Consider the following 23,243-nt stretch of genomic DNA (forward strand, 5'->3'; position numbering starts at 1 on the left):
TAATTAATAATATAATTAGTTTCGTATTTAGATATATAAATTATTTGAAGGTAGTGTATATTCGAATCATAGGTTTCTTAATGCAATGTTTAGTTTAAGTTTTTAATTAATAATTTTGTTCTGTATGTACGGCGGTATCTAAAAACGCAATTTCCCAAAAAATATATGCAAATGAAGCGAAATCCGTGTGTGTGTCCTTCAGTACCGCCGAAAGCGATGTACCAGGAGAGCAGAGGACGCCGGAGCTAACCCCTTCGGTTGATAAATGGCCAATTATCCGACCCTACTGTTGCTTGCCTATTTTGAATTGCTTTTTCGTTTAGATTAATATCTAAATAGGATAGATACGATTTACGAATCCCGTATCTACGTTGTTTTTAACGTAAATTTTCGGCTTTTGTTTTTCTTTCATTGTTCGCGACCCCATTGTGTTTCTTCATTATGCACGTTTACGGTTTTAAGTTTTGCGCTTACAACGGTTTGGTATTACCGTGTTTAATATATGAAGAATTCATCTTATATGTGTCCCTGTATGTACCTACTAAATACAAAACTACTCTACCAATGTTGGTGAAATTTGAATTAAAATGTATGTTTTTATTAATTAAAGTGCGAGCTACAAAATTATAATTCATATATTTTTGAGCTGTAGTACCATTTACCAAAATGTCTCAACAAAATGAGCTGTTAAAACAAAATCGATTTATCAAAACGCCCAATTTTAAAGAACCACGACAAATACATAAAATTTATGCAAATTACGCTAATGAAATTCAAATCACAGAAATGCGTATTTATATTTTTAGTGATTAATGTCCCGATAGCATAATATGAAATTGAAAATGGAAAAAGTGTAAAACCGATTAATATTTGTCACAAAATAACTGTTCGCTAAATAACGAAAACGAATTTACATAATACAAAATTAGTTATATTATATTCCTTTAATGAACTGCTTTACGTTGTGTGATTAATTCGTTATAATCTATAACGAAAGCTTCATTATATAACAACAAATATTTCAAAATAATAAAAAAAAAAACATTATAATCCTTCTTAATTCTTTCAGCCTGTCAAAATGTCAAACCAATTTAAAAACGAATTAGAAAAATAATCTCGCGGTAAAAATTTAAATTTGGAATTTGGAACACTTTTGCTCTCGCCGCGAATGTTTAACACAAATAAAATCGGTTCTGTAAACGTGGTTTAAATTTAAACAATAGTTTTATTTATTTTCAATAAACAAGTTGCAATTTCACGGCGTCCGATTGCGCGATCACATCTACGGTAACGCTAAGGGCCTCTAATGGCGTCGGCCCTTAAATTTTTAACTTTATTTATAGTCTTTTGTTGGCTATCGCCTGCCGTCATCTATTCGTTATGATTCGGCTTGTACTACACGTTGTTAAAATACTTCTCTTATCTTAGTTTCTTGATTAAATCGTTAATTGTTTTTCAAAAAACATAAAAGAACATATTATGTATGCTACAATTATATTATTTTTACTTAGTGTAGTGTAAAATATAATATGTACGTTTATTTCATTAAAAAATTAACTATCACCCGCAAACGTCACTTTTAAATTTTAATGTCTGTATCATAACTAGCTACAGACAAAACAGACTTTCTTAATTACAGATAAAATATTACTCCAGATGACACATGACGAAGGAACGAGATGGAGAGATAACGCTTGCTCTGTCATCGCATAACTCATTTCTAATTACGCGATTCGTATCTAAATGACACGTCTTGGATTCTCTTTGAATGATCTGATTTCTTATTTAACGTTTGATCCCATATTTCTAGGCATGGCGTAAGTCTTCATTAAAACATTTGATATTAAAAGTTAAAGTTGAGATGGTATCGTGAAATGTGAGCGCTTTTCACTTATCCTGAGACACGGTAGAGCGTTACAATAGAAACACTAATAGTAGTAAAAAAATATGTACATTTTGATATTATTGATAAATTCTCCGAAGGCCCAGTTGATGTAGATTAATTACCAGCTAGTTTTTGTCGTAACGGTATCGATAATAAAAACTTTATCTCTTTTAATACAATCTAATTACAACCGTTTGCGATCCTAATTATTTCATATATTAAATACCACTTCAATGAAGATAACATTATAAGCGTCCACGTTTAAACAAATCTCCATCTAATAAATCGTATAAATTAGCGAGTAATTAATCTTTTTCTTAATTCAAACATTCAGCGCTAATGGAGTTAATCAGTTTCCGAGATAGCCACGGGCAAACGGACAGGTCTAAAGTTTAATGTAGATTACGCAGAATGGACAGACAACATAGTAATATATAGGAGTTGTTAATAATTATGCAAAACATGGCTAAACAAGCTATCTGTGACAGTCATGAGATCATAACTTGCAGGTGTGTTTAAACCTTGGGTTAAACTATAAGTTATTTGAAGATTGAAAAAATACGCCTAGTGTGACAAGTACAGATACAAGCCAATCTCGATTTCAATTATACAGTTGTGTATTATAAATTTGTTGTTTGTCAATCAAACATTAACGGCTTACAGATTTATGTTTAGCATATAGATTAAAACGCCAATTCTGAGGTATTGCTATCGAGAAATCGGTAATAGTAATGCCAAACCTCATTGGGCAATGTATAAAACTTAAAACTTAAAAGGTAGGCATGATATATGCACGATATCAATCAAGTATAAATGTTTTGTTCGTAAAGAATAATAAATAAAATGTAAAAGCGTCTGTGTACGTTCACGTCAACATTTTGTGGCGCGCTGTCAAATAATAAAATCAAAACAAATGCGTGCGGTGGCCATCGCTGATCGAATCACATGAACAAACAAACTCTCATCTTTTCAATTTTTAAAACATCGGTTCTAAATTTAAACTGAACATTCTAATTGACAGCCATAATATTTTTAAAATTTAATTTACCTTCTAATTTCGAGTCGAAAATTTGCGTTCCACATTCAAAATACTTAAGCCGTTTCGATGTTCGAAATAAATTTCGAAATCTAATTTTAGTTGTCAAAACAGCCAGTTTGAATTTCAAAATTGGAACGCATTCTAAACAAAGCCGCCAACATAAAGATCGGCTCACACGGGGTGTGTCGCAACTCGCAACTCGCAACCAACGTCCCGTTGCGATCCGCGCACATTTATCAAATTAATGGCGCGCGAATCAGTTTTAAGGGCACCTGATGGCTGTTGTGACGTCACAACAATCTTTGAACATCTCTATCGAGAGCGTATTTATTGCATATAAATCGCTGTATTTACTCGAACAAAAACCTTTGTGCAAATAATTCAATTGTTTATTACAATCGCTGTAACGTCGATGCCGTTTGAATAAAAACTGTCACATTTGCAAGTTCTAGCAACTTGAAAAGATAAACTGTTTACAAAACGATATATATCAATGGTGGTCACAAACAACCTATTAAAAATTAACATTGAAACATTAATATTTGATATTTATTATGGTCTTTTATTTATAAGTTGTTCGGTCGAGACCTAACCTTTGTTTAACGACGGTTTAGCGTGTCGATGCAACCAAATTAGCATTGTGCAAGTTAATTGAGCGTGTCGCAATCGGAGCTAAGAAATGTTGATTATCACAAATAAATTGCTTTCACACATAAAGACATCATTGTGTATAATTGTTATAAATTGCGCCCTCGAAGAAATGGAATCGTGCAGTGTGTAGTGATGCATAACCCCTTTGATTACGATTATTCAAAAAATGTTCTTTGTTAGAATGGAATTTATTTAAATTAGGAATGCGTCGTTCGATTTTAAAAAGTTTATTGTCTAATTAAAATAATACGTGATTATATCTCTAATGGATTTTTAATACGCCTTGGCATGAGACGAGCGGAATCAAAAGCGATCCATCACTGTAAATTAGTTCTCGCGGCGGCCGCAGCGGCCGCACGGCGCTGCTGTCGCACTCATTAGTGGTCGACGAATTGCTGCGCGTCTATGTTGCCCTGGTACCCACAATAAAAAATACCAGTATGAATTTATACTCATTTTATTAATAAATATTAAATTTTATGCGTGTGAATGTAGAGTATGAAATTATTGTAAATTTTGTACATACTGATACGTTTTATATTTTAATATGAAGTCAAAATAATTATTTCTATACGGACGACTTTAACATTTAAGGAACCACAGTATTCCGTAAGGTTTAATTTTTATAATAAATCTAGATAGCTTCTTACATTTCCTTTCCTACCAGATTGCCTGGAATAGATTGTGTAGCAAAAGCCTTATTCTTGCGAAAAATGCGAAAAAAGCCTTATTGTTAACACTGAGTCATATGTACTTTCATTTCTTACAAACCAAATAAATAAGCTACAGATTACTTATCTCAACAAGTCAATAACTGCGTTAAAAACAACCGACTTCAAACTTGCACTTGCAACATTTACAAATACAGACAAAAATGCTCATAAAATAAAAACTACTGGGCCTATCCGAATAAAATTTTTATGGGACCAATTCGAGACCATCCCGCGTCGAACAAAAAAAGAATCACGTAAATCGGTTCAGAAACCACGGAGTAATCGGTGTACATACATAAAAAAAAAAACATACCGGCCGAATTGATAACCTCCTCCTTTTTTTTGAAGTCGGTTAAAAACAATACATACATTACATACCTATACATAAACTGCAATATATATTATTTACCTTAACCCCTTTAATCCTAAATAAATTCGGCAAGGACTAAGGAGCATTCAGTGCAATATGGTGCCGTGATTATCGCGTACGGAATTCGCGTACCAATGGCAGGGGGGCAGGAAATACGCGGAAAATGTACAAATTAAAATAATATGTTACCACGATTTTGGCTTAAAAAATAATAAATCTTTATTGATATATTTTTAGTTCGTAGAAATAAGAATTACAGTGGCTGAAGGTACATTTGTATTTTTATTCCGTTTTTTTTATTATGTAGGATTTAAGGGAGCATGTATTGATAGTAGAAGCACAGACTACTAATAATATACTACGTGTAGAAGTAACAAAAACAGCTACTTGCTGTGTATTAAATAAAAAACATCAAATGCAGTTCATTAGCAAATTTATCTGGCTACCATATTTGTTTCAAATTACAAACAAACAAAAATTGAATTCTTATATAAATCGCTATCGCTTATCAAAACGCGTATCTCTTGGCCCCACTGAAACAAGATGTTTTGACAACATCTGTGACAGAACGATATTTACTGCTATTTATGTCGCCCTGGTAATTGGAACCGTTAATCATACACTTTATTAAGTTATCCTTTGTTTATTATTTAATTAATAATATAATAACGTAAATAATAAATGAAGAAAATAAACAATAATCCTTTGACATAAGATTAATTTAATTCAATTTCATTTAGCAGCAAGTACATTTTAAAAGTTCAGCATCCAAAAATCTGATGAATTTTGGAATTTTATTTTACTAAACTGTAAGTTTTAAGAACCTTCCACCGTTTTAAATAACGTGGATAAAAACCAAGTTTTCTATGTTCCATGAAAACAAGACTGCGCACTTAAATTAATGTATTTTCCCCTATTGTTAACTTCAGGTCAAAACTATAAGGGTCAAATATAACTGCTAATATTGCAATGTTCAACTGTAACTAACACATGGCCAAAATAGGGTGACGATTACGAACGGATCGGATTTTACGAGTACACTCGTAACTTCGCGTAATTAAGGTTAAGTCGCGTCGAGTGAGGTGCCGTCTTGGATGGGTCATGTAATTGCGTGAGACGGTTAGCTGGTAGTAACAATGTTAGTTAATGTCTATTGTGGGTTTAAATACCTAACTGTTCGTACATTACACATTTTCAATCTAACAATTGATAATAATATAATTTACTAGCAGTTCGCATGGTTTCACTTGTGGTACATACATTTTAACTCGTACAATGTACATATCCAACAGTATAAGTCAGTGAAAGAATTTATAAAATCGGTCCAGCCCCCCTAGACAAGTGGCTTTCTATTAGCGTAAAGTTCAATCCCATCAAAAACATCCTGTAAAAAACCCAAGTCTCGCAGCTCAGTCTTTCTACCGTCAAAAGTTGTGAGATCCATGTAATACCAAGTCGGTTAATCTATTTAGTGTCTACTTGAAGGACCTTCTGTCTTAAGTTATTACATAAGTTATTATCATGCCAATATTAAAAATATTTAACGTTTTAAACAAATAGATCGACTTGGACATCGCTTGATTTGATTATTAGTATGTATCACACTACACAGCACGACGGGCCAGCGACCAACAGGAACGAGAGTTTCAATCGCGTGAGGCGCGAGAGACTAAAGAATCTAATATAATATTGTAATATTCATTTTGTTTTCATGCGATGTCCAAGTCGATCTATTTGTTTAAAACGTTAAATATTTTTAATATTGGCATGATAATAACTTATGTAATAACTTAAGACAGAAGGTCCTTCAAGTAGACACTAAATAGATTAACCGACTTGGTATTACATGGATCTCACAACTTTTGACGGTAGAAAGACTGAGCTGCGAGACTTGGGTTTTTTACAAGATGTTTTTGATGGGATCTCACTTCTTTTTGTAGAGCCTTTCTTTTTGATACCACCACCAACCACCAACTGCATAAATAACTTTGTAATCACATATATTTATATGGGATTACAAAGTTATTGATGCAGTTGGTGTATTTGGAAAACTGGACCGAAATTACAAAATATTTAAGTTTTCCCATGATTAAGACACTAAACTCTATATGTATTCCAAATATGAAGCTTCTAAGTCTGCTAGAAGTGCCTTGGACTTTTGATGATCGGTGAGTCAGTGAGTGACAAAATTTAGAAACTTTAACAAGTTGTCATTCTTAAACTACTGGTTCAAATTGACTGAAATTTTAAATATTCCGTGTTTATACAATGCCGGATTAGTTACTGAAGATTCAGGTTTCTTGCTTTATCCACAACCGAATTATAGGGGGTCGAAAAAGGCCCGAATTGCTTCGAGAAAAGGATGGTACGGCCGTGCCGCTTTTTTTTTGCTCGACTTGGCGGGGGCACTGCCGTGCCCCCAGATAGAATAGATTATGAATGTATGAGATTGACGTAATCAATCGTCGTCGTCGTCGTAATCAAACGTCAATTTCATACATTCATAATCTATTCTATTGAAGCCACTTGTCTAGGGCAGTAGTTCCTGAGATAAGCGCGTTCAAACGAACAACGTCACAAGACCACCCAATACATATTTTTACTATATAAAAATACATATACATATAAACTTATATTACAAGACATGTATACGAGCAATTGTTTTGATCCCAGGACAATAATTGGGCGCCAATAATTGTCTAATTTGAGGCACTTTCTATGCGCCACGGACCTCGGATTCATAATATCAGGAAAAATATTTATCGCCCCATACCCCCGGGGATTATTTCTGGATATTTTGTTCTATGTCGTGAATATAATGTAATGATGTATTTTGGAACAGTGTTCATTATTATTTTGAATAGATTTTTGAGGAAAAAAGTCCTTTTCATAAGTACATTTTGAAGAATTTACGATAGAAAATATCCAGTACTATTATGTGGCTAAGTAAAACGGAAATACAAAATTTCTAATCTATACTAATATTATAAAGCTGAAGAGTTTGTTTGTTTGAACGCGCTAATCTTAGGAACAACTGGTCCGCTTTGAAAAATTCTTCCAGTGTTAGATAGCTCATTCATCGATGAAGGCTATAAGGCTATATATCATCACCCTAAGATCAACAGGAGCGGAGTAATGTGGGTGAAACCGCGCGGCACAGCTAGTTTAAAATAAATAGAGAAGAAACAGTTAGCATTTGCAATTATAAGTTCAAATAAAAATATTTGTAAGGGTGAAAATCTTCATTACTATTAAAACAATCCTATCATACCCAATGTCAAGACTCACATCTCAAGGAGATAAAGTAATCCATCAAACAGCATCAACATGTGTCCATCCCGAGTGGCTTAAGGGGATTTCATAGACGCACCAATTTATTCACCCTTTATTTGTTCAGCTATAGAACAAATCTGTAAGATTTGTTTGTTGAAATCTATACCAGAAGCCGTTATGACTATAACATTAAATATAACTGCTATAGCAGATATAATAAGTTGAACAACTATGATTCCCTTTTTTGTATAGAGTGTTTCAAAGTTTCCTTTTTTGTGTGTGTCTTAATATATAAATCCCACCAAAAACATTTTCATGTAAAATGTTGCCAAGACGAGCCCATATGACTCGCACTGTCAAAAAGTTATCAGATCTCATGTAGAGCCAAGCTTCTAACACTACACGCCCTAACTCTACAAGGCCTAACTTCACAAACTCTACACGTTAGTCAAAATATGTGGCTTGGCCATTTCGCTACATTCACATCGGCGTAAGGTGAAAAATTAATTCACTGTTCATTACTTTTGTGTTATACAATAGTTCTTGTAGTAACGAACGGCCAAGCCACATATTTTGACTAACGTGTAGAGTTTGTGAAGTTAGGCCTTGTAGAGTTAGGGCGTGTAGTGTTAGAAGCTTGGCTCTACATGAGATCTGATAACTTTTTGACAGTGCGAGTCATATGGGCTCGTCTTGGCAACATTTTACATGAAAATGTTTTTGGTGGGATTTCATTTCTTTTTGTAGGTTGTTTGTAACAATTTTTTTTTAACAAGGAGTACCTATACATATATATATCTAGGGGAACCATGTTTTAGATTATTAGATTAGACCTCTAGCGTCATCAAAATTTAATTTAAAATTACAGGTCTCATACAAACTCCCATCCCCTAGTTTAAGGGGTTGGGGGATGAAAGTTACAAGTTTTATAATTTTTTTGTTGTTTGTGTGCTAATACTAGCTTATATACAAAATTTCAGCTTTCTAGGACATTAGGAAATACCTTAAGAATTTTGATGATCATCAGTGAGTCAGTGACGAAATTAGCGTTTTTTAGATATAAATAAAATCTGAAGTATAAAAGCTAATGTAATTAAAACTTAATATGTTCAATAAGTCCGCTATTGACAATATATCCCGAAAATTTTGTTGATCTAGCATAATCCAAACCCAAGTTATGAGGGTTCAAAAAAACGTCGAAGCGCTTCGAGAAAAGGTAGGTAGTGCCCGTGCGCCTCGCTTGGCTTGTCTTGGCGGGGGCACTACCGTGCCCCCAGATCTTATATATAAAATTCTCGTGTCACAATGTTAGTCTGCATACTCCTCCGAAACGGGTGGACCGATTCTCATGAAATTATCTGTGCATATCGGGTAAGTCTGAGAATCGGCCAACATCTATTTTTCATATGTACCACGGGCGAAGCCGGGGCGGACCGCTCGTATTTTATATTATGTATACAATATGTCTTTTAATAGTCAAATTTAAAGCTAATCATTTTAACATATTCACATTCACAATACATTACTTAAACGCAAACTTAAGCGTTTATTCATTCAACTATTCAATACCACCAATACTTGCCACTATATTACTTCAATACTATTTAAACAATTACTATTAAAATTGCTAAATTTCCAAAGCCTAACATCCCTTCTATTCACGCTCCATAGGAATCTACCCACGGTGAAATGGCCGAAGAGCCCAAAACTCGAAAAGCCGTAAAGCATACTTAAGGTCATTACGTCCCGAGGGCAGCAGGTAGGGCAGGAGATAAATTAGCTTTACCTAATTAAACCTTGACGCTCTCCCTTCATTGTTTGCACTTGTTTTATTAAACTCGCTTTCAATCCGGTTTTATTTATCGATGCTTAATTTCACAATTTTGTGCTAGCCAATGTGTAAAAATGTATAGGAGAAATAAATAGGTCATCAAATCTAAATAAATAAATAAAAGCAATTATGACAAATCTAACTTTACGGTTATGTGGTATTTGTTTACTTACAAATCTTGCTACTAACATCTTTCTAAACTTAATATATACTTGAGCTATATTTAAATTCTTCTACTTCAATTCTAATATGAAAAATTCTGATTATTCTTCCATTTACAAAACATAACATTCTTCCTTAATTAGTTTCCCCTCAGAATGTTTTACCTCAACCGAATCGATTAGTACTACCGTCGCAGTTTCACATACTGTCCAAACCACCGGGTAAAGATCCACAAACAACATTACATAAAGGCCCCACGCGGTCACAATCCACAAAAACAACTTACTAATAATGAAATATGTGCGGCTCCGGCCCGTATTTCTAATACGTCGTAAATTTTTATTGCCCGCTCTCCTTACTTGCCCAATATTCGGGAGTAAGGCTATGGATGGAGCAATTTCATATCGTCAAATTCTGCTCGAGAAGGATTTTGTCAAAACTGTCTTGGGGTCCCTTTAATTTCAACACAGACTTCAATCAGAAAGTAATTTGAATAGGGCATAGGTTAAAGCGGTTATTCTTTGGTATTAATGCATTGTTTTAATCTTAAGAACTGTTTGAATTCGACGCTTCAAGTATAAATGAAAACCATCGTATTCCTGGCTTAATCTTGCACCACCTAAACTTCCAGCAATATTACACTATTATAATTTGTCCAAATAAAAGGCAATTTCCTCAGTGACCATTACAAACACCTTAAGTACATGATAGCCGATATGTATGATTATTATTACGGAGAGATTTCCTCCCTAAATAGGAAAAGTTAAGAGGGCCATTTGACGGGCCAGACACGTACCTCTGTATTGGGGACTGCGACGTTTAAAGCTAGATAAAACTATGCTACATATTGGCTGTTTTCTTATATACTAACCTAACTTCGTCTGCTGTGGAAAGAAATTCTTTTTAGAATGTAACTTTTTGCAAACACTCCCATGATGATTGGTTGCAGCGTATTGTTATTAGTCAATTAGTGACGATCAAACACCTTGGCAAGAATACCTATATAATATTATAGAAGATCCTGTATATAATAAGTATCTCGAAAGAAGGGTTTGTGTTGGTTTATACAAGACAATTTAAATATGAGATCGCACTTATATATACTGCAGCATTACCATTTACAGTCATGATTATAGTGACGATCAAATCTCTCTTCAACTTGTTCTTACCTTCAATCCACAGCGTAATTCAACAACAGAGGCGAATAAAATTTAATTTCGCCTCGAACTTTTAGATTTTAATTACCTGAAAGTAAATTAAATAAGAGGGCGCATTCCACGGCTCTCCGTGACGAGAAATTAGAATTCTGTCTTGAGTTAATTTACGCAGCTAGTATTTTTTAATATTATAAAAATGGCCTCTGAAATAATGGATTGCTTTTGCCTCATTAAAGTCGGTAATGGCGTTGCATGTTAATTGGCTTGGTCTTAAATGAAATTGACTGTTCACAGCTTTCTCGGAGAGGTGTTTGTTTTGATTTTTATAAAGTGAGTGGCCTGTAAGCTGGTTAAGACTCTGGTAATGCAATGACATAATACATTTAAACTGTTGCAAGGCTTCTGTACTACATAATTATATCAAACTAGCTGTACTCCACGGTTTTACCCGCAGTGCTTCCTGTTGGTATTAGCGAGTATAAAGCCTATAGCTTTCCTCGATAAATGGGCTATCTAACACCGAAAGAATTTTTCTAATCGAACCGGTAGTTCCTGAGATAAGCGCGTTCAAACAAACAAACTCTTCAGCTTTATAATATTAGTATCTAGATAAGTCCAAGATTAAAAACAGTATCAAAGGTCAGTAAGTAGTAACATCGACTTTATTAAACTGCAGTTACGTTTTTGTTTTTGCATAATTAGTTTTAAAATATATTAGAAGATGCATCTGCACATCATAACATATAATATCTCCCATTAGCCATGTCCTAATACGTTAACACCCTTTAACGCCTTAATCTCGCTACAATTATCCCATTTGCATATAAAATAAATAAATCAACACGCATATGCATTTTTAGTGAATCCCAACCCTTTCTCGCCGGGGCTTTGTATGATCGCTTTATGATTTATGATCAAACTATTGGGGTACATTGTGCCAATGCATCAGATGCAAATTCTGTAGGGTTAATGCGTTTTGTTGATAGCGTTATGAGGACAAATAATATTTAAAAACATTTGGATTTTTTGGCGTTGCTTATCGAAGGGTGGGGTTTAGTTTTGTAAAATATAGATAATATTAAATATTGGATTGTTACTTATACTAATAGTATAACATGTATTTAAAGCTTAGTAGTATTAGACTGGTTCAAATCGTGGTTTATTAGTATTTAAATTTTTCATGTGGTTTCAAACATAAATTCAATTTCGAGATACAACTAAATGAGTTACTGTTTAATATAATTAGGAATGCAAATGCAATCAAGAAACGGACAATTGTTAGATATGTAATAACTGAATATTATAACACAATTTCCAAATAAGTCCACATTGTTACATCTTAATCAGAACATCCATACGAATGCCAATTTCATTAGAAACTCGGAATCCAATAAAGGAATAATAAATCTCGTGTCACGCGTCATATTGTAAGAATAACAATTACAACCCCCTCCCTGGGGCCTGGGCCATGGGACCTGCGGAGTTAATGAACTAATCGGGATATTAACGATACATTACGAACGGACGTAAGGGTTGTCCCTGCGAAGATGGCGCGGGGTTATTCTGACCCCCGCTCGCAGTGGAGTGTTATTAGTTCATAATTTTATGACGTAATTTAATCTCGGATAATTTATTAGTTGTATCAGATGTTGGATGTTTTTAATTAGGTTTTTAGAAGTTGTTTTACGTTAATGTTAAAATGGCAACAATTATTTACATATTTTTAAGCATTTAAAATTATTGGATGTTGGTTATTATAAAAATGTTAATATGATTGACAAATTCTGTAAATGTTGTTCTGAAAGTAATGATTTAGGTTGTTATTTTGAAAAAAAAATTGTAATTTTCATCTGCCAAATAAATAATAATTATTACATTTAGATGTAAGCACATTTATTTTTCATTATTTTAATTTATATTATATTAATGTATGTATCTTTGTTCCAGGTTTATCAACGCAAGACGTAGGATAGTTCAACCAATGATCGACCAGTCGAATAGAGCAGGTAACATTTTTCTTATACGAATATTTTTAAGTGCAGTTTTACTATTTTTAGTTGGGAGGCAATGGGTTCGATTCCCATTGAAAACAGAATATTACTAAATTACATAGGTTTGCTGATACCAACAAAATATTCTCCTTTCCTTACAATTGCTAAATGATTTTTATTATTATATGTACATATAATTATGTAGTAGTTATTATTACAAATAAGAAAAACTTACACTATGTAAAGAACACAAAATCTGTGTAAAAACGTATTTTTTTACCCTACCAAATCGATAAAAATATAAAAAAAAATCGCGATTTACCACTGAGCCAAAGGGTGGACGTCCAAGCGTCGTTTCCCAGGGGCATAATGCATACTGTATGAAGGTGCGGTCAGTAAATTCAATTCCACTTCAAACGGACTCGGGAAGAATACCGATGGGTATTATTTTAAAATGCCGGACGTACGACCAATAGTTTCGTATTTTCAAAGGATATGTAATGGTTTTAGATTTGCTGTAAAAAGCGTCAAATTTTGATCTATTCCTACCATAGTGCATAATAAAAACGAATTTTACGCTATTTTTACTAATTACAAAACAAATCACAATGCATTCTTCGATTCTTTGTGTCGTTATGCCAATTTCGCTCAATTTCAACATATAAAATAAGAATAGCGAGCGCTAATTACAATTACATATATAGGATATCCTTATTAACATTGATGTGACATGCCTTAGAGCAGTCAAATTCAAATCTTAATAAACAATTAATTATAAAACATAATAAACAAGATTCACAACTCAAATAAGATCACCAAGCCATCTCAAAGCAGCCAAAAAACCCACCAGAGCAATAAACATCAACAATTCTACAATTCTATATAAAACGCAATTCGCAAAAACCCCAAGGAAGAAGGGTGTAAGGGTAAAAAAGAATAATGTCCGAATTCGTTGACCCGTCCTCGTACATCCATCACTTGGCCGACAATCACCCTATCTTATATTCTTGCCTATTCGGGGATTACGGCCTTTGTCTCTGGGGGCCGTGACGTAATGACGTATGGCTCGCTACCAATTTAGATAATGACGTCCGAGCGATCAGAAACATCGAGATATTATTTTTAGCAATGTCAAAAAAGGTAGGAATTGTTGGAATTGCAGATGAAAAGTTAGGTACAAAATAAGGAAATAGTTTTCTTTCGTGGTCTCCTGGATATAGGATTAATAACTTAGTAGACCGTACTTAGAATTTTACTATTTATATGTTTTATAGGATGGATATAATGTAAATAAATCCATAATTGTTTTAAACACATGATCATTTTTCACTTTTGTAAAACTGTATCATTGATATAATCCCACTCTTCAAAACCTTACTTAACTTAAAATATTTGGTACAAGCAAGTATCCACAGGTAATCATAGAACACGCAAATTTATAGTGCCATTTAAATTTGCTCACGCGCCATAAACCCTCTCGGCGGATATAGCAAACTTGCCGTCGAAAATAGAAAAACGCGGAGCACAGAAAATTGTTTTGGCAATCGCTTAAAGAAAACGACCACCGCATTTCCTGTGGTCAAGCCAAACCCTGCATTTATGTATTCTGTATGCGTCGCCGACTGCCAAGGCTTTTTTCCTTCAGTATTGACCGTTTAAAAATGGAATTCGATTATTCTAGAATCATTTTTTTTTGTTTCTAAAATTACAACTAACCAGCTCCAACTGTCAACTATCTAAAGAGGTTTTATTGATTTTAAATTTAGAGCATCGTTCAAAATTCTTGATTGAAATGTGCTGAATGGAAATATTGTTAAAAAATGTTAATTCCCACGTAATAAATACTAGTTTCTTATATCAAGTGATGCATGTCTCCGTACTGGGGTAGCGGAAACAATAACGGGTCCCCCGGGAGAGGGACTGGCACCAGGAAACTATGATTTAGTGAGCGATAATCTACGTCCTTCACGTGTTATTGCGAAATGCTTCTATAGCATCATGCCATCCTGGTACTTTCGTGTGACACATATTAGGGCGAAATTGCCTAAATTTGACATGAGAGAAATTGAGAGAGAGATATTAAAATTTATATAAAAATAGTATTTATGAACTAAGTCATAAAGTATGTAGTCGTATGTTTTACGGTCTCAATTAACTTAATTAGACACTTAAGAGTTTCATGTGTAAAAACGTGTCAATTCTTCAATTAAAATTGGTTCCAACTATAATGAGTCATAACAATTTAATCCAAAATGTCTCACATTCCCAACGAACCCAACGAACAAAAACATCGCATAGCAACGCATACAGCAAAAAGCTTTTTCTTTTATAGAAGCAATAATAAAATGTGTGAAAAACAACGCAAACAGAGAGCGGGCAAGCATAACGCTCTATCGCTAATGCACACTAGGGTACGCTTGCGTGCGCGGACAAAACATCAAGATCCTATGTATTTACATATTTTTTCTTAAGTACACAATATATGTAATAATCTTATTTTTATATTCATAACAATGTTACACGTAACTGTTATATAATATATATAATAATATGCATTCAATATATATATGTAATATAATTTATCATTATTTATTTATGTAATATAGGTATTGATGTTTATTTCATTAATTTGTAGATTTTAATATTATATAAATAGTAAAAACACTTACTTATTAATTTAAATTTTTCTAGTTTGTTTTATTGTATTTTATTTTATTTTATGTTATTTAACTATATTTTATTATTCGGGACACTTTAGACTTACGCGTCTGTTGTCTGGTTGGGCCCTGAAAACCAGCGCTATGCCGACCGTGGTGCGGCGTAGCATATGCTGAGTGGCCTTACCCTTTAGGTCACCAGTCGCCACACAAATATTTATAATAGATTTTTAGCTCTTAATTTTTTCTTTTTTTTTTTATCCCTGTTTATTTTCTATAGTCTTTAAGAGTGCTCTTGTTATTGTTTTTTTATGTGGTGGTGGTACTTTGGAGATCCTAATAAATGTATTTTATTCTTATTCTTATTCTTCTTATTCTTATACAATTCAAAATTAAATATCATTTTCGAAAATAAGGCATAAGAATCTGATCTTAACTTTTTATTTTGATGTAAATTTGACAAAACATTTAAGTTATCTATAATATAAAAATCAACAATGAAACAACGCTAGCTGAACTAATGTAATCAAAGTTTATACTTGAATTATTTTTTGCATTAATAACACGGGTATGATTATTGAATAATTAATAAATGTAAAAACTGATGTAATTGACACTGGATATAAATAGATTAAACCATATTTACAATATGAATTACCGACTCCAATGTAGTTTTCTCATTTACAACTAGCTAGTAGCTGTATCCCGCGGTTCTACCTGCATTGCTCCAATCCTATTGGTCTTAGCGTGATGATATCTTCCTCGATAAATAGACTAACTAACAGTGAAATAATTTTTCAAATGGGACCCGTGGTTCCTGAGATTAGCGCGTTTAAACAAATTTCAGCTTTAGAATATTAGTATAGACTAGCGGTCCGCCCCGGCTTCGCCCGTGGTACATATTTCGCAATAAAAGGTAGCCTATGTTCTTTCTCAGGGTCTAAAGATTGTCTGTGCCAAATTTCATCAAAATCGGTCCAGTAGTATGCGTGAAAACCATACATACATACATACATACAAACCTTTCCTCTTTATAATATTAGTATAGAAGTATAGATATGAATTTCGCACTCCTAAGTCCTATGTTTTGCATATTGTCAAATCTGAAGCACCAACATTGTCGCGTAGAAAGTGTAATTCGAGCGACGACATAACTTTGTGTTGGCGAGCGCAGAGCAATGGCGCGTGTCGCCATAAAGACCCCACGAGAAAGCGGAAATCGGCGTCAATAATGGACGTAGACCATTAGTTTTCGATTGATAATCCCGAGGATATATCGCCAACGGAAGGCATAACAGTTTTGTGGTAAAATTGAGCGAACCAACTCCACAATTGCCGAAGTTGCGATTTTTTTGTTGTCAAACAATTTCGAGTCGCAAGAAGGCTTTATTAGTTTGGAAGCTGAAACGAAATTGATTGAACTTTTTAATTGCGAGCGCACTTGCGTGACGTTATTGCGAAAGTTGCGTGGTATAAACTTGATTAAAAAAATAATTGAAAAGAATCTTTTTATGTCTGGATATTAGCTGAAAATAAAATTGCTAAAGTAATCAAGAATAGTTTCTTCATCCTTACTTTGTATTAAATAATATGCTCACGATACAATGCATTACAAAACCAAGCTAGTTGCATAGTGAAGTCCCATGTCCCCTAGTGGGGTAAGGGGCAGATGCATTATACATCTGTTTCACTGATCGATTTTCTTTAGGGACAAGTAGGTGATCTGCCTTCTGTGTCCTACCAGACCGAGACATTTTTTTTCTTCGTCTCCACCGGATATTTCTCGACAACAAGACGAACATCATCTTGACCATTTTGTTCAGTCCAAAAATTCGCTATGCAGTAAAGCAGTTAGCAGTAAAGGATATAAAAAATAACACATACACACACAAAAACACCAGACAAAATCAAAGGTATCTACTATAGAGCACAGACCTCCCAACATACAACAGGCTGCATTAACCACTCATTTCTCTAAGAAAGTATGACTATTGTATTATCCTAACTTAATAAACAGAACAAAATAGAGTATAGACCTTCCAAACATACCATCACATCAACAGCAGGCTGCATTAACCACTCATTTTTCTAATAAAGTATGAAATCTAAGCTACTATAATACTACAAGAACAAAATCAAAGCTACTATCCCTATATTGACATACTAGATTTCCGCCCGCGGCTTCGCCCGCGTTTGCAAAGGAAAACCAGCATAGTTCCCGTTCCCGTGGGATTTCCGGGATAAAAACTATCCTATGTGTTAATCCAAGTTACCCTCTATATGTGTGCTAAATTTAATTGTAATCGGTTCAGTAGTTTTTACGTGAAAGAGTAACAAACATCCATACAAACTTTCGCCTTTATAATATATATTAGATAGACCGTATAGACCTCCCAAACATACCAGCTGATCAACAGCAGGCCGCATTAACCGCTCAGTGTTCTACCCCGCAGTGTTCCCCCACGCGGGCCCCAGCGGCGCGTACAGCCCCGAGGCCACCATGGGCTACATGATGGACGGCCAGCAGATGATGCACAGGCCCCCCACGGACCCCGCCTTCCACCAGGGCTACGCGCACTACCCCGCCGAGTATTACGGCCACCATCTCTAATGTAACTTGTACATGTGAGTATCATTTTGTTATGACTATTTTTACTATCATCATAGTCTTCATCACTATAATCATCATCATTCTGATCATCGTCTTTCGTATCTAATTTTAAGGGTTTAACTGTAGTAGTACCTATACTTGTATGTAAAGCTCAGTAGAGTTGGACTACATGTCTACTACTCATTTAATGCATTAGAATAACTGTTTTTTTACTACTACAGGGTGTCCCACTGTTGGTATATTCAGCTCAAAGGAGGTTATAGTTTTGCATACGCTGAGTTCGTAAAAAATACTTATAAAATTTCAGACACATTTTTTTTTCAAATAGATGAATTCTTAAAACTCTATGTGTACACCCATAACAAGCAACCCGCCCAACTTTACCACCAGCACGTGAGCTATCGTTTAAGATTATGTTTTCATAGACAAAATGCTCACATTAGCGAAGCGGTTTATCCCGGCTGCGCGAGAAGAAAACATGGATTTTCAGGAAAAATTTAGAAAAAAATTTTTGACCGAATTTTGTTGTTTAAGTATTTTTTACGTGATCAGTGTATGCAAAACTACAAGTCTCTTCGCACTTAGTATACCAATAGTGGGACACCCTGTATATTTGAAGGCAGCAAGTCACCGATGCTTACTGCAATATTTAATAACTTTACAAATTGATAATAATTATGTAGTTTTGGATTTTTTTATATTAACCAAAGAACAATTTAAGAGACTTCGTCTTCGATTGTAATTTATTAATCTAATTTCTCTTTCACAGATATGAATAACGTACACACAACGATGCCTCAGCTAGAGGCTGTAGTGTGCGACATATAAGGCCCCCCACTAATGATGCGCGCGACTGTACGCGACTCGACGCGACGCGACGCAATGCGACGCGACGTGACGCGACGCGCGACTGGACTGGCACGTGATACGAACAAAACAGGAGAACGATGCTAATGTACATAAAGCTATACGTTTTGTAATATTTGAAACAGTATACGATCTCCTAAATTAAGGTTTAAAGTCAACTTTAATGTTTAAATTAATGTAAATTAACGAAGTGACACTGTGGACGCTGTATTATACGACTGGTGCAATCACCTTATTATAAATATTATGAAAACGGTTTTATCACTCGGAACTATAGGAGCAAAGTTGATGAATGTAACAATAAACGGTTTGATAGTTATCGTATAAATATTTATAGCTAATTGTGTATTGTTATTACGTAAATATAAATAAATAATTGAATAGTTGTAAGATGTAACTATCACAAGTGCTGGGCTCGCTGGAAGGTAATAGAAGTTTTGTAAAAGAGCTATGTATGTAGTAGGTTATTTAGAATCATTTCTGTGTATAATTTTTTTGTTATGCGAAATGACTTGATCATGAATGTGAATCGTCATTGAGACAGCGATGATGCGACTACACCGCGACTTTTCGTCGCACATTCATGTTCGTGAACAGGTCCGAACGCAATTTGGGAACAACCATCGATTTGATTTTCTTAATGATAATTTCTTTACGCTGTTACCTAACTACTTATTTATAAAGCTCAGTTTCCAACGTCAATTCCCTTCTCGTTTACGCAATTTTGCTTTACAGGTAACATACATATCTTGAATTATATACTATTATATATTATATTTATTACGATATTTAGTATGAAGTATCATAGTATTTCACCTTGCCCTGGTGTTCAGTAATATAGCACAATTTGTAACCCATGTATACGATGAAATAAAATAATATTTTACACTGTTAAAACGATGAGATTTTTAGCTATATTTTTCGTCTTCATTGATAATTGTGGATTGCCTTAACGAAGTGGTTAATGTTGAAAACTCACGTTTTTAAACAGAATTATGGAACGATAAACAAAGAATGTGAGGGAGATTGTTTAAATGCGTCAGTGACAAAAAAGATAATTATAACCAATGACAGAATAAACGTGAATCAGAAGAAAAATTACCTTGGTGTTGGTGATAAATTACGAAATAATATGAATTTAAAATTACTTGGATACTAAATTTAAACTCAATTGCTGAAATTTATTACAATAAAAAAAAATCCTTTATGTAGTAATACGTAATCTCCAAAAAATACGAGAAACATTAAAGACTTAAAAAAATTACGACGCATCTAAACATCTTCATGGATTATGGATCAGAATTAGTTTCATGTGTAACATTAACCCGCGCCAATAAAGGATGGAATCACAAAATTTGCCATTCGATCCTTTAATGGCACGGGTTATAACTGATAGTATACTAAGGTGACGACCACGGACGTAAATAAATCGAGCTATGACTCGTTACCAGCCTTATGCAATGTATACGAATGGGAGCTTCTTAAATTTGACAAAATTTTCAAATTTAAATAATTCGATCGCGGTTTTCGATAGCTATAGTTATCCGGAATCAAGCTTTATTCTATTTTTAATTGATGTGACGTGATTGTTACATAGTTTTCTACAATTCGTCGAATTTTAGAATAACTCTGTATGTTTTCAATCATTTATGTTTTAAAACAGTTCTGTTAGTTTGTGGAATGCAAAAACTTGTTTGAAACATATTTTATGTCTTATCTTGTAAAAGCCTTGCCTTTTCGAATCATCACATTAACATAAATTGTCAATTACGATAAATTTTTACGCTCACAAAGACCTATGTAAGTCGTATTAATTTAGGGTAGGTTCACAACAATCACGTCACTAACATATATTTGTTATACTCTGTAAATATATCGTATTATCTTTGTATAAACGTTTCGTTTCCAGTGAAATTTTTCAGTATTAAAACCCGATTTCGGTTCAAAAATCTTCCCCAAAAACCAATATTTGTTACACTTTTATTATTGTTAAAATGCATCGCGTGTAATATATTTTATTAAGAAAAGTCTTAAATAGTAGTTATTAGATATTAATGTATTAATTGAAGAATTTTATTTTGATTTTTCTTATTATTATATGTATGTATTATACATAATGAGTTCGAAAGTCACGAGGATTGTAAATATAGTAATATAATAAGAACATTTGTCGTCTCTCAGCGATTTAAATCAATTTAAAACATGAATATATTTGTATTGTATAATTTTATCACATCGCAACAGGACGGACACGAAATAGTTTTTTTGTTTGTTTATATAATATAGGAATCGTACTAACACGCTGACGAGACGTTTCGAGGAAAAATGTCGGCATTATGAATGCTACGAATTGTGTAAAAAATATTAAAAACTAAAAAAAATCTCTTTCGTTTTATTCATCGAATCATTTAACATCCCACCACACCTGTGTATCTATACTAATATTATAAAGCTAAAGAGTTTGTTTGTTTGTTTGAACGCACTAATCTCGGGAACTACTGGTCCGATTTGAAAAATTCTTTCAGTGTTAGATAGCCCATTTATCGAGGAAGGTTATAGGCTATATTTCATCACGCTACGGGCAACAGGAGTGGAGCCACGGGGGTGAAACCGCGCGGAGCAGCTAGTCATTTATATGAAATAAAAACAGGGACAAGTCTATACCCTATGTAAATTAAATGTAACAACATACTTTTCTTTATTGTATCTAACGAGACACTACATTGCTTTTCTTTTTTCAATGCTCTGAAAAAGATTCATCAGTTCTCTATTTATCATACAATATCACACACCGATTTCTAATATTTATTCCAACAAACAAACAAACAATTGAAGTAATTAAAACCAAAAATACCAGCACGACATAAACAAGAGAATGTTTAGATACGCTACTACGCCGTAGCGCGTAGCCAAACGTAGCAGCGTAGCGGCGTAGCGGGCGTGGCATCGAAAATGGCGTCCGACAGTGAGTAATGGCACATTGCGACGGGTCCAGTGACGCGTGCTGCAGGGCTGTCACATTGATGTTATAATTTTAAATATATTATTAACATTAGATAGTCAAAAGTGGGAAAAAAGCTTTTTTGCAAGATCTTTGGTGGTCTTATTCCCTTGCCTACTTATGAGGTATAGCACAAATATACAAATCTGTTTTCTGATCGATTTTATAATTCCAACTAGATGATCATCTCTCTAGAATGAGCTAAATGTAGACGTATATTCAATATTTTATTTCTACTGGGAATCGAACCCAGCGCATGTTAGTTATCATAACGATGAGCTCCTACAGATGATAATGGGTACCCATAGAAGCTACTTACACTGATATTCATTTCATAAATCTAAAACTTATTAAATAAATACTATGTTTTAAAGAAGTAATTGTTCATTTGTAAAATAATCTAACAAAAATTACTGAATCGATAGAGTACTATAAAATTGAACCGAATATACCGAATTGTAGTATGGTACTTGCAATGCTATTCAGAACTTCAAAGTTCATATCTGATTTTCGATTAGCTAAACATCATAAACCTTAATATATGCTCAATAGCAACCATACCGTATATCAATTATATTAATAATCCGCAGTGAACATACACCATGTTACACATATATCTGTAATAATTAATATAAAATTTGGAAAATCCAAAAGTGCACGCCTCATATTTTTTTTTAATAAATATTTATTAATTATTATTTTTGTTTATTTAATAACAATTAAACCACATCGAATCAGACCCTGAAAAATGAAAGGGTTCTATTCCTGAGCATACTCAAGCGTAAGAGAAAAAAAAAGACTCGATTAGTAAAGTATTTCGGTCGCTATCGTGTTAACAAGAAAAAGGATCCGCACATACAGACACACGGACGTCCAAGACAGAACTTTTTTAAACTGTTTTTTAACTAGTTTAAATAACAAAAATGACATCAAAAATATCATGAACGTTAAAAATAGTGTTTTTTCTTAATATTTGTGTGTATGTATTATCTTACAAGTGCAATGTATGATACATAAAGACATTTTAAGTTTGAA

The 23,243-nt window shown here is 33.7% G+C and overlaps 1 protein-coding gene across 5 annotated transcripts in view; it reads left to right on the plus strand.

The window, feature by feature from the left end:
• hth (Meis homeobox homothorax) overlaps nt 1–21,578 on the plus strand; it is a 242,504-nt gene extending 220,926 nt beyond the window's left edge. For 3 of the 5 annotated variants that reach the window (XM_089706240.1, XM_089706241.1, XM_089706244.1), the window contains exons 12-14: nt 13,029–13,087; nt 18,168–18,354; nt 19,110–21,578. In XM_089706240.1, the coding sequence (XP_089562366.1) occupies nt 13,029–13,087; nt 18,168–18,340 (232 nt within the window). In that variant the 3' untranslated portion in view covers nt 18,341–18,354; nt 19,110–21,578. The remainder of the gene's footprint in view (nt 1–13,028; nt 13,088–18,167; nt 18,355–19,109) is intronic. The other 2 variants (XM_089706242.1, XM_089706243.1) reach the window with 1 other exon arrangement.
• The last annotated feature ends 1,665 nt before the right edge of the window (nt 21,579–23,243 follow it).

This window comes from Colias philodice, chromosome 18, assembly GCF_061535455.1.
Source record: "Colias philodice isolate Cphi_HAF_F1 chromosome 18, ilColPhil1 Martin Lab GWU primary, whole genome shotgun sequence".
Taxonomy (NCBI): domain Eukaryota; kingdom Metazoa; phylum Arthropoda; class Insecta; order Lepidoptera; family Pieridae; genus Colias; species Colias philodice.